At 36.0% G+C, this 17,179-nt stretch overlaps 1 protein-coding gene across 7 annotated transcripts in view; it reads left to right on the forward strand.

The window, feature by feature from the left end:
• The window catches only part of VPS13A (vacuolar protein sorting 13 homolog A), a 104,149-nt gene that overhangs the window by 13,218 nt on the left and 73,752 nt on the right, over nucleotides 1-17,179 (forward strand). For 6 of the 7 annotated variants that reach the window (XR_013958690.1, XM_080636871.1, XM_080636872.1 and 3 more), the window contains exons 9-21: nucleotides 66-146; nucleotides 604-661; nucleotides 2,269-2,396; nucleotides 2,644-2,750; nucleotides 3,422-3,593; nucleotides 3,950-4,012; nucleotides 7,470-7,605; nucleotides 8,293-8,387; nucleotides 9,158-9,300; nucleotides 10,618-10,819; nucleotides 10,901-11,015; nucleotides 12,079-12,215; nucleotides 16,912-17,044. Coding sequence is in view for 6 of the 7 variants with exons in the window: in XM_080636871.1 (XP_080492997.1) it covers nucleotides 66-146; nucleotides 604-661; nucleotides 2,269-2,396; nucleotides 2,644-2,750; nucleotides 3,422-3,593; nucleotides 3,950-4,012; nucleotides 7,470-7,605; nucleotides 8,293-8,387; nucleotides 9,158-9,300; nucleotides 10,618-10,819; nucleotides 10,901-11,015; nucleotides 12,079-12,215; nucleotides 16,912-17,044 (1,570 nt within the window). In the remaining variant the exon portion in view is untranslated. The remainder of the gene's footprint in view (nucleotides 1-65; nucleotides 147-603; nucleotides 662-2,268; nucleotides 2,397-2,643; nucleotides 2,751-3,421; nucleotides 3,594-3,949; nucleotides 4,013-7,469; nucleotides 7,606-8,292; nucleotides 8,388-9,157; nucleotides 9,301-10,617; nucleotides 10,820-10,900; nucleotides 11,016-12,078; nucleotides 12,216-16,911; nucleotides 17,045-17,179) is intronic. The other variant, XM_080636873.1, reaches the window with a different exon arrangement.

Raw genomic sequence — 17,179 nt, forward strand, 5'->3', positions numbered from 1 at the left:
ATGAAATCCAAATTATGAACCTAAAATTTGTAGGTATTAATACATATATTCTGTTGTATTTTCAGCTTGTACGACTGGATAACCTTTTTGCTTACTGGAATGTGAAATCGGAGATGTTCTACCATGGTGGTAGTGATGAATCATTGGTAAGGAAAGCATGAGACAATGTATGCAGTATTGTAGTTCATACTGCGAAGCATAGGGCGTGCTTTACATTCATTTCTGCTTCCATATATGTTAATCAATGTCCTCAAGAATTGTCTTGTTGCTAATAGCTTTTTTGAGGAAAACCAGTAAATTTTAAGATTTTTACATGATGGAAGTACAACACCCATCTGAAGAAGTTAAAAAAAAAAAAAAAAAAAAATTGTCTATTGCCAGTTACAAAAATTATACACAATATGTGGTCATCTTACTGTTCAGTGATTTTTATCAGCTGAAAATAGAAGTCTCATTCTGTTTAAAACATAGATGAGTATTTTGATTTAGACTGTCTATCAGAGGGATTGTCTGAAATCTGTATTAAAAGGCTAACATTTTATATTTTAAAACTTTATAATGAAATAAAAATACAACTTGTTTTTAACTCCATGGTGTATGTAGGTTAACTTAAAACATGGAGTTGCCAGCCACAATGTGATTCCAGAAGGTTATGATTTTGGTAAGTGGTACTTTATTTGTAATAATGCATGTATACCTTGCTTCTAATTTTTAATGCCTCTCAGAGATTGCTACTTTGGCTGTTACTCAGGAATCTTAGTAAGGAGTGCAGTTTAGTTCTTTGGCAGGAATACCTGTTTCTCTGACAGTGAATACTGTACCCTATATGTAGCCTTAAAAAGGCTTTGATTAAAGTATGAGTCTTGAGTCATATATCATTCTAATGAAATATCATACATAAATCCTCCTTGTTCACATTCAGTGATAATTCATTATTTTAAGAAGTTTAGCAAGAATGCGTGCATCATGTATGTCTTTTGAATCAGATTGGTTTGAGTAATAGATTAATGTTTTTGAGGTCACCTGCCTTATGTGAAGTGTATCTTTTTTTCATTAGAGGTGGAAACAGTAATCACACAACTTTGAAACATCATTTTTATTTTATTTTTTTACTGTTGCTATATTCCACATTATCTTGCTTTGAGTGTTGCTTACTTTAGTCCCAAAGTTGCATTCGGTCCACTCAAACACGGTGTTTATTTACTTTTCATTGTGTGGAAAATACATGGGTTTTGGTTCTCTTGTGCATCCGTGTGATTGTTTAGTAACTGTTTACAAGGCAGAATGGCCTTGAAGTGCCTTGTTCTTTAGCAAGCAAGTCCTCAGTTCACCATAGCCAGGGTTTAAAAGGGCACTGTTAGGTTTATCGGCTTTTCTTGCTGCCTTTGCCTGAAAGGGAAGCCTTCTGTGTCTCTTGCTTTGACAGAGACTTGCTTTGCCAGGAAACTTATTTAGTAATTTCTTCTGATTTCTTATTTGTTTTTTCCAGTTGCTAGTTTTGACTCTTTTTCGCAAGAAAATAAGTTTAAACATCATCGGTTGTCTAAAGCTTTTTTGATTTGATCCAAATGCAGACATAATACTTACACATAGGAAGGATGAATAATTAAGATTAAAGCTAAATACAAGGAGAAGATTAATAAGAATGCTACCATATAAGATGTGCAGCTAAAAGTAAAATAAGCTTCAAGAAATACAGGGCTTAAAATGAAACAAAACTAATTGTTGTAAACATGGTTTCATTTTGCAAAAATGTCTGTTTCCATTTGTATGAACCTCTTGGTGAATTTAGAATATTTGCTGTATAGATGGTCTATCAGTATTTCTGTTGAAATCTAAGATATTTTATTTGATAAAAATAGGATTTACACAAATACATATAATACATGAATTCTTATTCTTAGATCAGTTGTTGAAACAATGGAAATGCTGATCTAGACATGGCTTTAAATGCCTGATATTGCTGAATTGAGGAACAGATGAAAAAATACTGAGAGCAGAAAGTTTTTATGTTATGTGATTTGCTTTATCTGGGATCCATATTAATTTTTTTCATGCTTACTTGGGCTTGGATTTATTCCACAGATGTTGCCAGAATGATACTGAAAATTGAGTGTAGATTGTATTACATTTAAAGATATGTTGATGAAGTCTAGGATTTTAAAATTAATAATCTATCATAACTTTAGCTATGATAAGCATTATGTGTCATTTATAGCAGTCTTAAATAATTTAATTGCACTTTTTATGTCAACTTATGTTTTTTAGTATTCCGCCCAATTTCAGCTAGAGCCAAACTCCTTATGAATCCTCGATCTGATGTTGACTTTTCCTCACCAAAAATGGATTTAAATGTAAATTTACAGGATATAACTGTTGAATTCAACAAGCCACAGGTATAAACTATTTTGCTGAAGTTAGATGTAATGTGGTAAAAATGTTAGTTTGCAAGAATAAGAAAAGCAGTCTGAAATTTTCTAATAAATAATTGATTTACTTAGTCTTGTTTTTCTTTGTAAATTATTTTCTTTTTAAAGAAAGGCTTGATTCACATTGTTCTGAGAAAGATAACAGTTTGATTTTTTTTTTTTTTTTTTTTTTTTTTTTTTTTTTTTTTTTTTTTTTGGTTGGTTGTTTTTTTAGTACTTCAGTGTTATGGAGCTTCTTGAGTCTATTGATATGATGACTCGAAATCTGCCATATAGGAAGTACAGACCTGATGCTCCATTGCACAACAATGCCAAGACATGGTAGGCTACCTCAGACTTTGTAAATAATTTGTTAGTTATTAATTTGAAATAATTGCAAGTGATTGTTCCTTACCTAAGGACATTAGAGCTGATTTCCTTCTGAAACTAAGTCTTCTCTTTTGGTTTTCCTTGTTTTTCTGAAACTAAGAGTGTTTAAAAAAAAAAAATGGTGAGGATCTCAAACCAAGGGTGAGGACATGATACGGGAAAGCCTTCATTTACTTTCTTAAAGATCATTATCAGAAACTGAAGTCCGATAGTATTTTAATATCCTAACTCTGTTTTAATGAAGGACACTGCCTTATATGTTAGGTACTATTACAAGTATATAGCTGTTATCTGCAAATAGACAAACATTGTCAACACAGATGGCAGAGATTTGATTCTTTTCAGAAAATTCCTTACAAATATGCTTTGATTATTCACACACACATATTTGTGGCCAATTTTTGTAGAAGGTTGCTTTTTAATTTCTGAAATAGAAATCAGTCAACTTTGTGGAGAAAAATAAAATCCTTGGGTTCCTCTGTTGATCAGAAGTGTGATTATTAGAAAAGGGATTTCACTTTTTACAACTTGAAGTTGTATTTAGTGGGAGTCTGCATAGCTCTAGGTGTCTGTTCAATATACGAAAATAAATGCAAACTATACTTCATTTGTCTTTGCTTTAGGTGGAAATATGTTATTTATGGCATCCTTGAAGTAAATGTTCAACCTAAGCTCCAAATGTGGTCATGGGAACATATTCGGCATCATAGGAAACAAGTGAAGAGCTATAAAGAGATGTATAAAACAAAGATAACATCAAAAAAACCTAATGAAGAAATCTTAAAATTATTGGAGGTTAGCCTTTTTTCCTTTAAAGACATAAATACTGTCCTCCTTGCTATTTGCTTAAATTTTAATGTGTATATGTTCATAAGTCAGTACTAAGTTAAACTTTCAGTGCCCAAACTTGCAACTTCATCAGTACCTTTTTCTGTGAGTAGTATTAATAAACGTACTAGATAATTTTTTTAAATTAGTAACTCCAGTGAAGCAAAACTTAAACTGATGTGCTTTTGTTTTCCAGATTTAAGTTTTCAGCTTGAGCAAATTAACTTGTGCTGAAAGTTGTTTACCGTAATTCCCTGTAAAACTGAGCTGTGAAACGTAACCAGATGAAGTTGTAAAAAAATAATCTCTCACCTTCTTTCTAGGAATTCGAAAAGGCCTTGGATATTTTTAACATTACTCTAGCAAGGCAACAAGCGGAAGTTGAGGTAAAATTTCATCATTTAAGTGAATCTAAGAATAACTGCAACATGAGGTTATGGAGATTTTAGGCAGATGCATTTGAGTTTTAGTGATAAGAGTTGTGCATCATAAGGTCTATTTTCTTTGTGTTTCCAATTTGTTATTGGAAGGCATAGTAAGTTTCAGCTTGTAATTAAGTCAAAAATAAATAGCTGCATATTCTACTTCCTCAGAATAACTGATCTGGGATAAATTCCTTTCCACTTCTGGTGAGGAACATCTACTGTGGAAAATATGGTCGAAGTATGATAGTATAAGTCAAATCGTAAGCAATTATACTCAAGGCTTCAGGCTTCCCCCCCCCTCAACTCCCCAACCCAGACTGCTAGTTTATTTCTTTCTTCCTGATACCCTGTTATGTAGGCTGAACACCTCTATGTGTAGTATGTGGACCTTTTGTTACTGTTTGCAAATAATTCAGAATACAGCAAATGCAGAATACATTTAAGTAGATAATCGCAAGTAGTCAAGACAATGTGACTTGAATAGTTACAGTTGTTAGCCTTGTTTTTCCTAGGTTAGTATACTGCTTAGTTTTCAGTGTAGTACTAGTCTGAGCATCATTCCAGGAGACTCAAGTAAAATCTGTATAGGCTTTCTGAAACCTGCAAAGTCTCCTTTCTCCATTAATTATCAATGTGACTAAAAGTAAACAGAGAGATATTTAGAATCTGAAATAGTGTACTGATAATTAAACTTTATGAATGTCAATAATTTCTTATGACAGTGCTTGATTTTATTTTTTTTTTCTCTTCTTTTTGTGTGTGGAGGGTATTAAGTATGGCATGAAAGCTGCAGTGATAGATATGGTGTTTCTAAACCAAAACTCTAAACAGCAATACATAAATGTGATTTTTCCTTCTGGTTGTCTGTATATACAACCACATTTGGATGCCTGTATGATTTGAATTCAGACTTCTACAGAACCAGAAGACAGGTTCATGTCTCTCCCCTTCAGATGCTTGGCTGACCTGGTGTACTTTTCACCAGAAGTTTTTGGGAATTTTTTGTTTTGTTTGTTTTAGTTTTTGCTTAATTTTTGTATGTTTATATGTTGTGACATGTAGTTTCTTTGGTTTTATCTTCTTCCTCCTACTTTTTTGTAAGGTGATGGAGATCCCAGAGTATTTCCTGTCTAGTTTTCTCCAGTGTGACCATGCTGCATTTCTGACTGCTTTCCAGTCCTGAGTTTTAAGATAGGTTTCTGTAATGCTTATGATAGGTTGCAAGCAAATGGATTTTCATATGTTTGGGCTTTTAAAAAAACCTTGCATTTGAAAAGTGTTAGAAAAGCATCTTGTAGGATCTGCTAGCTAACTCTGAATTTATTTCCAAGTATTGAAATCAGTCAGTGATTCTAAACTGTAGTTCTACCTCCATCTATCTGTCAGTTATTTATTAGCAGGTCTCAAAGGACTTGTAAGAGGCAAATCTAATACTAGCTTGGTATCCTGACAGCTAGCCTTAAGTCTACTAGAAAATAAAGGAGCACCCTTTAGACATGGGCCGAGTAAAGACAGATAAAGGATCCTACTGTTAAGCATTTTTAGTTTCTTAAAAAGATACCTTACAGTTGAATTCCTAAGGCTTGCTTTTCTCTAGACTTTGAAATTAAGATGCCCACAGCTCACACTTGCGAACACCGTAGCATCTGATTTTCTGGGAACTTTGTAGCAAGAGCATTATATTCCATATATATTCAATTCCGTATTATATTCCTTATATATTCCATTCCATATTACATTAGGCCACTTTATAATCTTTATCACTAGTACCACACACCCGCTTCAGTGGGCTAAGTGTCAAGCCTGTATCAGATGGAGAAATTTTGTGCTTTCAATCTAGAGAAGACTTTAGAGATGATTCACCTTAATTGGAATACAGGGTGATGTTCTCCCTTTCTTTTAGTGAAAACAGTTTACCTTGCTGAATAATTCCACAGACTGTGACTGTATTCATTACTAAACTGTTGTAAATGGAGGACAGGGAAAGCTCATCAGGATTTCTTAAAGAAATTTCTTTGGTTCCAGTACTACACAAATGTTTTCTTCATCCTTGCAGAAGTACAGTTGTCCTCCCTTCTCTCTGTAGCCTCTGTTACCTTAGACTCTGGTGTCAGCTGCTCCCTCAAACATGATGAGAATCATAGATTTAAGCATCACTACTTTTTTTCCATAGCAGTAGTTCTTCAACACCAACTCTTTGATGTCTGATTTCAAGGGTTTGACAGCCATTTTTTCTAAGGCTCTGTCCATTCTTTCCTTGGACTGTTCACTGTAACATCTGCTTAATGACTTGGTATCCTGGATAAAGAGGACTTTGGAGAATTTTGTTCAAATTTTTTGAGGCCTTGTGTTGTTTAATTGACATTCTGCAGCATCTCTCTGGGCTGAATCAACAGCATCAGTTCAGAAGCCTTTATGTTTTTATGGTGATTCCTGCTTTCCATTGGCCTGTAGGTGGATAGATGTGACAAATCCCTTTAAAATTCTGATTTATAGCCAGCTGTTTTCCCTAGTTGTGTTGTAGAAGTCTTGGGCTTTTTCGATGCTGAGAAGAGAGATCTCTGTCTCGCTCACTTTGGGTATCACATTCACTAGAGCATCTCTAAATTCAGGGCTTATCTGCAAGTGTTTATGTCTTTCTGGATCATATTAGTCATGAAGAAAAAAAATTGGTTTGTTTAGTCCACTACAGTTTTGAAGACTCCTCTGTCTCTTAGATCACTTGATGGTCATTTGCTGTCCCTAATGCCAAGGTTTCAGTGCTCAAGTCTGGATGTAGTGTGCACTTTCTGTGAGGACCCAGTATTGGAATACTCATTGGCATCAGACAGGATTGTTGAAATAGTGGATGTGGGAGGAGGGAGTGCTTCCTTGCTGTTACAGCTGCATATATCAGGTCCAGATGTAGTTTTCTGTATTCCTTAGAGTAAGTACTGTATTACAAGAGTAATTTTTTTTTTATTATTACTGCTTTGGACATCTATCTTGAAATGAAAAATAAAGGGATCATTAAAATTTGGCCTGTGCTGGCTATTTAATTGCTTACGTATGTATTTTTAATGATTCCTTATAATTGCATTGTTGTATGTAGAGCACAGTCTAATGTTGTGGACTTTTTTTTTTTTTCTTTTTTTGTGGTGAGAGCTAAAGAGAAAATCTATGTAAGAAACATTTATTGACTATAAATCAGCTGCTGCTTTTTGCTTGCTTTTATTTTAATAAAGGTGGCTGGTTTTAGGCAAGTGAGAATTAGTATGATGATGTACTGTGTACTTGAAAAAGTTATTAGACAAAAAATAAAAAATAAGATGTTGCTTTTCTTAATGACTGTCTAATGATGTTTTCATGTGTTAGAGCAGGTCTTGAGTCTATATTTTTCTTACAAAAATTACTTGTTTGAAAATTTCTTAATTTTCAGGCAACTAAGGCTGGATTAAAAATCTACAGACCAGGAGTGAAACAAGATGATGAAAACTCTGGTGGCTGGTTTAGTTGGATATGGAACTGGTCAGGTGAAAAAAAGCAGGAACAAAAACAAGAAGTAAAGGGTTCAAGTATGTTCACTTACTGGTTTTTTGGTTTTTTTTTTTTTTTTTTTCCCTTATTACTAGGAATTACTTTTAGAATAGTGTGTACCTAGCAATGGAACACTGCATTTGTTTAGTGTTTGGGCTGTCAGATTATTGACATTTGCATTTACTCTTTGCCTTTTTGTTTTGCTGATAAAGTTGTTAATTGCATGTCACAGAGCTACCTTACAATTCCTTCACAGGTCTCTTTGAGCTGTCTTTGTGCTTGCTTCTGCCACAGTTTTCGTATTTGTCTGCATAGGGTACTGTGTATGGGTACTTGAAGAAAGTGCTATAAAACAGTAGCAGTTAATGCAACATAATTTTACTTCCATTCATTTTGTAATTTGGCTATTTCATGCAGTGTATTAGAGTTTGAATCACTTAAGTGTAGGACACCTAGTGAAGGTTGTGGAACACAAAGTAAATCGAAAAGGTTGCTTCTGGTTTTTAGCAGGCTTGGAAATGGTATAGGTCATAATAAAAGTATAACTGCATTTTAAAGCATGCTTTAGGACGCTCAAGTAATTTAAACTGCAGGGATTTTGCTTGGATTTAGGGCAATATTAACAGTATCTGCTGTATGTTATAGAGCTACCAGAAAGTGTATAGCAGTATTTTTATTTTTGAGATACCTGTGCTGAGTTTAACTAACCTCATGCAATGTGACAGGTCTTGAAGAGCTGATGACACTTGAAGAGAAGGCTAAACTTTATGCAGCAATTGGATACAGTGAAACAGCTGTGGATCCAACCCTTCCAAAATCAGTAAGTCAAAACCATCTGTGATCCCAAACAATTGATAGCTTTGTCTGCTAATAAAGATAATAATCACCTTTAAAATTACTTAAAGCTGTGTCTATATTTGAATACTACTCTGACACTTCTTAGCTAAGTTAGTGCATTCTGGCTTTGTGTAGTTTTTGGAGGCTGGTTATATAGCTTAATTCGGATATTCTGAAAAAGTTCAAAAAGAAATTTTGCTTGCTAAAGTTAAATAAAATAATATAAAGTAGTATATTGATATTTAAGTTATGAAATGCTTCATACCCTCTTACAATATTGAGATTTTTTTTTTTTTTTTAAGAAAGTGCACTGAGAGATTCTCCGGAATCTTAAATATGAGTGATAGTATGTGAGGTAGAGTAGGTTAGTTATAAGGTAGAATAGGTTATATAACAGAAGAAGTGACTAAAGGACTGTAGTGAGGAAGAGCAACAGTCTGAACCATTCAGAAACAGTCTATGTAGTTTTTATGTGAGATACCATGCATGATACAGTGGACACCTTCCAGGTCTACATCAGAGGCCTTTTAACTGAAAATGTGGTGTAGAGACACCAGACATGTTTGTAAGCATAGTAAACTCTTCTATAACCCTGCCTTTTCATAATAACTATTTGGGAATGACTTTTGTACCAGCTATGATGTAAGTTATTTATAGCACTAGAAAAATAGTATCAAACTGGTATTTATGGTTTTCATCTCTTCATAAACTGTATTTATGATCCACTGTTGTTGTTTTTTCCTGCATATCTAGTATGAAGCCATGAAGTTCTCTGCGAAGTTGCTAAGCATGTCTATATCAATAAGAGAAAACAAGCAAAGTCCAGAGCTGGTAGAATTTGCATTAGGTGGCTTGAGTACTGTATTTACCCAGCGACCAGGCGCACAAGCAATAAGGTGAACTTTCTTTATCAAACTGGTTTTGCTGTCTGTGAAATGTTGATGATGGCTAATAAACATTTTAAGGCTCTGTTATGATTTTTAACTTCCATATTTCACTGTCATTTCATGTGCAGTTTAGCAGCAGAATCATCCTGCAACTGATGGATGAAGTATATACAGATGGATACAGTTTCTATGATTTGAGTTCTCTCTGGCTTCAGATTTTTTTTGTGCCACTACAGATTTTCTCCTTTTTTTTTCAGTTTAGCATTGTTCCATACAAGAAAGCCATTTACTAACTTGTTTCTTGCTTTGAAAAGTGACTATTAACTCCTTTTGAAACTTTATCTGAGTATGTGATCTTGTAACCACTTGAAAGGTGATCTTGTAATCACATGTATAGGCATTTAACATGACTGAAAGGTTCTTGAGCTTTCAGTGAGCCTTTAGATTTGCAGAAGAGGACTGTAACAGATGATTTTGGCTTGCTTTTGTGCTCTCACAGTAGATGATGAAAAACAGCAGTATGTAATATTTTATTTTCATTTCAAATTTAATGACTTAAAAATTCTAGCTTTCCTGCTTTAAACCTTGTCCCTTCTATTTTGATATTAAGATACTATTGATCTTGTGGAGTTCTATGCCTGATTTAAATTTTACTTGCAGCTTTTCTGTTTATTCCCCTGCTCATCTAAATAGTCCTAATAATGCATTGTACTGAGAAAAAGGGAAAAGAATATTATATTTTTACATTGAAACACTTTCTTTTAAGTTTTGGGAGATAAAGGAAGATCTTTAATTGAAAGCTGTTCAAGAGGTTGGCATGGTATTGAGAGAACATAAATCCACCACCTAAATAATACTTCCTCAGAGTTATGAGACTGTTAATCTTGTGCTTCTTTTGTGGTGTTTCTTTTATTTCTCTTCACTGGAACCCTGCCCTCTCTGCTGTATTTCTGTTCCCCAGAATAAGCTGTGGCATCTAGTTCCGGAGCTCATAATACAGAATTCCAGTTTGCATGTCTGTTTCTTGCCCTGACACCTGTCGTCATGAAAAGTGTATGAAGTGAACAACTTGGTCCCCTTTTCTGAGCAGTGGCTAATAGACACAGAAGATAATGAAATTAAAAACAGTTAGCATATGGGTTATGTCTTATATCCTTAGACTATGCTATTTATATTTAAAGTAGGGTAGTGATATGTTGGGTTTTGTTCGGTTTTTTGCCTTTTTTTTTTTTTTTTCCCCCAGCTTATTCCTTATACTCTTGCCATCTAATTGTATCTAGCCAGATGGATATTATATACAAACATGCTGTTTACCTTTCTTTACAGATTTGAAACAAAAGTTGCCTCACTTGAAGTTACTGGCATGTCTCGAGAAAAGTGTACACCCTGCCTCCTATCTTCTCGAACGGTGTATTCAGATGAGAGTACCTCACTCTTAAGTATAATGTTTGAGACTAATCCTTTGGATGAGAAAGCAGATCAGAGGCTTAGAATAGAATCACAGCCACTGGAAATAGTATATGATGCGGTAAGTAAATATTTCAATAAGGTATAAATATTCAAAAATCTTAATAGTAAATATTACTTTTTTTTTGTTTTATTTTAACAGATGACAATAAATAGCTTAGTGGATTTCTTCAGGCCTCCAAAAGATGTCCATTTAGAGCAGTTGACATCAGCAACTCTGATGAAGCTGGAAGAGTTTCGTGAAAAAACATCAACAGGCAAGTGCTGCATGCTCTTCTTATTGCACATTCACTCAAATTTTATATTTTAGGGATATGAAAATACTACATCTTTACACATGGGGATGCATGGATCCAAGTCATAGCTTTCTAACACAATACCTAAGTAACCTGAATTCTTCAGTCTCATTACAAAATGTTTGTTCTAGGTATTGGATAATTTTATGTCTTCATCTTCTTCAACTTCAAATTCGTTTGTAAAATACACTTAACACCCTGAGATAGTATTTCACTATCTATTCTCTTTTACTCCCTACAGGGTTGAAAACGGTTTGTTACTTCTAACTTTTCTGTATTGTTCATCTGAGTATCTAAATGGTGTTAATTGTTTCATACTTTTAAAAAACTGATTCGTATTGATACTAATATATTCAAAGATACTGGTCCTCTAATGAAGCTTCTAAATACTTTCCAGAGTTGTTGCTTTTCATCTGCCTCTGTACAGGTGTTACCACATTATTTATTCTTCAATAAATATTGATTATATTCATCTATTTTCCAGTTACTGGGCAGTAAAACCATTCCTCAAGTTTAATTTCATCTTAGCTGTTATCTGTAGAGATCTTGTATTTTGACACATGAATGAAAGTGCTGAATATACTGACATCAACCCTAGGAGTTTGTCCAGTATAGTTGGATACTTCCAGTAAGAACTTCGAGAACAATTAAGTTTCTGAATCTATGGAGCACAGTAGATTACCCCAGCAATTCCAAGTTGCAGTACAAATTCCAGTTCTTCTTATTTCATCTGTGTTCAGTATGAAACTGCTTTGGATCTGTATGTGTTGTGATGTTGTCTCTACTTGTCCATTAGCATTTTTGGCTATCACAATTTCATTTGCTTCTTGCTTCTTTCAAGACTGCTGGTAATTATTGGTTCAGAAGAAAACTGAAGAGCATCTGTACCTGTAGTTAAACTCAGTTATCTAGCATTCACAGCTCATTCAAAGCTAGACTTGGATTTCTTTTTCTATCTTATTTTAATTCTGTAGCTTCTGCATGGATTACTTGGCTTGTATTTACTAATTTTACTATTTTTCAGGTTTGTTGTATATTATTGAAACCCAGAAAGTTCTTGACCTCAAAATTAACCTCATGGCTTCATACATCATTGTTCCACAAAAAGGTTTCTATGACCATTCATCAAATTTACTACTCCTGGATCTTGGTAGTCTTAAGGTATATGTTCACTTAGTGAAGTAACTTACTGAAAATGACAGCTCAGCTTCTTTGTGATTTCTAGTTTCTTAGTATGTGTTTTGTGGTAGTTGTTAAGTAAAAGTTCCTCTTGCAGTTTATGTATTAGATATTTGTTTTAAACTGCTTTCCAGTTAAGGCAGAAATTACTAAACACTTCTCAGTAGATTCTTTCAACCCAAAAGAATTGTTAGAAGATAATCCTCCTCTGGAAAGAAACTACAGTTGATGCTTTGAACTCTTATGTGGAAAATATCTAATAATGTTTTACCTTAGAATATAAAATAGTAAACTTTGTAGTTACATGATTAAATGGTCTTCTTATTTTTACTATTACTATTATTCTTGTTATCAGTTACCTTTTGGGCATTCAGTTTACTTTAAAATGAGAAAAGTAAACATATTGGCACTTTTTAAAGTAACTTTGATGAAATTGGAGATATGTTTGAGATGCTTTATGCAAGGGAAAAGTTAAAAAGGTAGTTTGTGTTTAAAATTACAATTTAGCACTATAAAATCATAAAGAGACTGTTTCTGTGTATTAGTAGTAATCTTTTTACTCATTGGTGAACTTGTGTTCTTTCAGGACAAATGATCTTACATGCATGCAGGCAATTTAATTTTCCTTTTTTTTTACTTGTACTCTAGGTAGGAATGATTCTTCCACTAACTATCAGTTTAGATTGCTTTACCTGCTTTTTTAGCAGGTAAACCTTTTTAATAATCTGTTTCAAAGCTTAAAATCTTGTGAAAGTAAAGTAAGATTTTTATGTCTCTGCCACAAACTGACTCTTTGAACATGTGGGTGTCAACTAGAATCATAGAATAGTTGTGTTTGAAGGGACCTTCAAAGGTCATCAAGCCCAAATCACCTGTAATGAGCAGGGACACCTTTAGCTAGACCAGGTTGCTCAGAGCCCTGTCCAACCTGGCCTTGAGGATAAGACATCCCCTCGCCCAGGGGTTGGGGCATCTACCATCTCTCTGAGCAACCTGTTCCAGTGTTTTGCTACACTGTAAAAAATTTCTTCCTTATATATAGTCTAAAACTACCCTCTTTTAGTTTAAAACTATTACCTGTTATCCTATTGCAACAGGCCTTGCTAAAAGGTCGCTCTCCACCTTAGAAGCCACCTTTAGTATACTGAAAAATCTCCCGAGAGCCTTCTCCAGGCTGAACAACCCCAAATCTCTCAGCCTTTCATCCCACTGATCATCTCTGTGGCATTCCTCTGGACCTGCTTCAACAGGTCCATGTCTGTCTGGTACTGGGGAACCCAGAGCTGAACACATTACTCCATGTGGGGTCTCATGAGAGTGGAGGAAAGGGATAGAATCACCTCTTTTGACCTGCTGGCCATGTTCCTTTTGATGCAGCCCGGGGTACAGTTGGCTTTCTGGACTGTGAGCACATCTTGCTGGCTTATGCTCAGCTTTTCATCCACCAATACCCTCAAGTCCTTCTCCACAGGGCTCCTCTCAATCCCTTCATCCACCAGCCTGTATAGATCACAGAATCGTATGGGTTGAAAGACCTTGAAGTCCAACCATTAACTAGCACTGCCAAGTCCACCACTAAATCATGTCTAAGCACCACATCTACATGTCTTGTAAGTACCTCCAGGGATGAGGACTCAACAGCTTCCCCGGGCAGCCTGCTCCATTGCTAGACAATTTTTTTTGTGAAGAAATTTTCCCTAATATTCAATCTAAACCTCCCTGGCACAGCTTGAGGCCATTTCCTCTTGTCTTATCACTTGTTACTTGGGAGAAGAGACTGACCTGCACCTCACTGCAACATCCTTTCAGGTAATTGTAAAGAGTGATAAGATCCCTCCTGAGCTTTCTCTTCTCCAGATTAAAAAACCCCAGGTCCCTCAGCCACTCCTCAGAAAAGTTATGCTCTAGACCCTTCACTAGCTTCACTGCATGCTCCAGCTCCTCAGTGTTTTTCTTGTAGTGAGAGGCCCAAAACAACATGGGATTTGAGATGCAGCCTCACCAGTGCTGAGTACAGGGTGCTGCTGGCCACACTGTTTCTGATACAAGCCGAGATGGTGTTGGCCTTCTTGGACACAAGCTGGCTCATGTTCATCTGGCTGTCTACCAACAGCCGCAGGTCCTTTTCTGCCAAGGTGCTTTTCAGCCACTATTTCCCAAGCCTGCAGTGTTGCATGGGGTTGTTGTGGCCTAAGTGTAGGACCCAAGTGCAATTCTTGAACCTCATATCATTGGTCTTGGCCCATCAATCCAGCCTGTCCAGATCCCTTGGTAGAACCTTACTTCCTTCAAGCAGATCAACACACTGCCCAGCCTGGTGTTGACTGCAGACTTACTGAGGGTGCACTTGATCCCGTCATCCAGATCACTGATAAAGGTACTAAACAGAACTGGCCCCAGTACTGAGTACTGGGGAGTGCCACTTGTGACTGGTCGCCAGTGACACCAGGCTCGGAGCCAGGTAATGGAATGGAACTGCCGACCTCCTTCACTCTGTGTATAAGATTTTACTTTCAGAATAATACACAGAAGAATATGTTTTGAAGTCAGACTCCAGTAAATGTTCCTTTTTCTTTTTTTTTTTTTTCCCTGAAATGCGTGAGTAATTTTCATAGTGCATATGACTCTTGAATTGGTTCCTGTCCTTTAGTAGAAATTCAACAATACCAAAAGAGAAAAGCTAGATGCCTCTCAGGATACGATGAATAATTCTGTATTCACTTTGAGAGGTATGTGCTTAAGAGAGATACAGGTTATTTGTTGAATCGGTATGTTTAATACAAAACAACATCTTTCCCTCAGTTACATACTGGATAAGGTCAAGTCTAAATGGAGAAAATGGCATATAAAATTAAAACTGTATCTCAATGCTGATGCGTAAGTGCACTTAATTAAGGTTGCACAGGCAGTATTAATCCGATAATTCTGAATAATCAATCTGCAAGTTTTTTAATGTAAAAGTAGTCATAGTTCAGTACCACTGGAAGAGAAATGCTATGTCTTAGACACTAGTATTTGAACCTGTTTCACTGTTACCTTGAATATTATCTGGGTCTGACAAAAGCAGATGGGGATTCAGAATCATTAGACATTTAAGGATGAGAACAGCCACATTTCATCAGAGATGAAAAGCCGAGAGGGCATGTAGAAATTATGGGCATCCCAAAGCTGAGTCATAGGGATATTGACTGCGTACAGGAAGACAGTGAACATAAATGATGAACAGTCCAAACTCCCTTTTCCCTTTTACTCTAGTATCTAATAGGATAATACCACAACTAAGTTCAACAAAATTCAGAAATAGATTTCATGTTTCTGAGGTGATTAATGCATATTACTATTTTTATATATAAAAAAACTTGAACAGTTATTCCATTGATTGCAAAAGGTTTGAGATTTTAAACTTTGGGGTATGAGTCATCGGTGTTGGGACCGGTCTTGTTCAACGTCTTTGTCGGTGACACGGACAGTGGGATTGAGTGCGCCCTCAGCAAGTTTGCCGATGACACCAAGCTGTGTGGTTCGGTTGATACGCTGGAGGGAAGGGATGCCATCCAGAGGGACCTCAACAGGCTTGTAAAGTGGGCTGATGGCAACATTATGAAGTTTAACCATGACAAGTGCAAGGTTCTGTACCTGGATCAGACCAATCCCAGCACAGCTACTGGTTGGGCAGAGAAGAGATTCAGAGCAGCCCTGAGGAGAAGGACTTGGGGGTGTTGGTTGATGAGAAAATGAACATGAGCCAGCTTCAGTGTGCGCTTGCAGCCCAGAAAGCCAACCATATACTGGGTCGCATCAAACGGAGCATGACCAGCAGGTCGAAGGAGGTGATCCTGCCCATCTGCTCTGCTCTTGTGAGACCTCACTTGGAGTGTTGTGTGCAGTTCTGGTGTCCTCAACATAAAACGGACATGGAACTGTTGGAACAAGTCCAGAGGAGGGCCATGAGGATGATCAGGGGACTGGAGCACCTCCCATATGAAGATAGGCTGAGAAAGTTGGTGCTGGTCAGCCTGAAGAAGAGAAGGCTGCGTGGAGACCTCATAGCAGCCTTCCAGTATCTGAAGGGGAGCTATAGGGATGCTGGGGAGGGACTCTTCATTAGGGACTGTAGTGATAGGACAAGGGGTAATGGGTTAAAACAGGGGAAGTTTAGATTGGATATAAGGAGGAAGTTCTTTACTGTAAGGATGGTGAGGCTCTGGAATGGGTTGCCCTAGGGAAGCTGTGAATGCTCCATCCTTGGCGGTGTTCAAGGCCAGGTTGGACAGAGCCGTGGGTGACATGGTTTTAGTGTGAGGTGTCCCTGCCCATGGCACGGGGTTTGGAACTACATGATCTTAAGGTCCTTTCTAACCATAACTATTCTATGATTTTGTCTATTAAAGGAAATTATTCTATACAAAAGATATTGTATAAAACATCATCGATTTTAGTTTATTTTTATTTTGCTTCTCTCCTTGAAGAAGACATGGAGTTTAATACTCTCCATTTTTTGTTTTGATACAGAATACTAAGTTTAGATACCTCCTCTGCTGTGACAGTGGTAACACGAAAGCCCTTATAATGAGGACTTTAAATTTAATCTCTTGTTGTGATAGGATCAGCTATTTGTGGATCTAGTGCTTTAGATATTTTTGAAATTCATTTATACTTTTTTATGACTCTTTTTAAGATGGAAAGCAAAAGTCGTTCTGATTTATCAAAACTCGTAGTACGACAAAGCACTATTGAAGAGATAATGTCAAGAGCTTATGACAGTTTTGATATCCAGCTCAGCAGTATACAGTTACTCTACAGCAAACATGGTAAGTATTCATGAAAGTAATCTTTTTCTCTAAAAATATTTTGAGGGTTGATGTGCCTTTTATACTTTTAACTGTAGGAGTGGAGAATCTTTGAAACATACTTCTTTAAACTATTACTCTAAATTCAGTCCTATG

Source organism: Psittacula echo (genome assembly GCF_963264785.1).
Source record: "Psittacula echo genome assembly, chromosome: Z".
Classification (NCBI taxonomy): Eukaryota; Metazoa; Chordata; class Aves; order Psittaciformes; family Psittacidae; genus Psittacula; species Psittacula echo.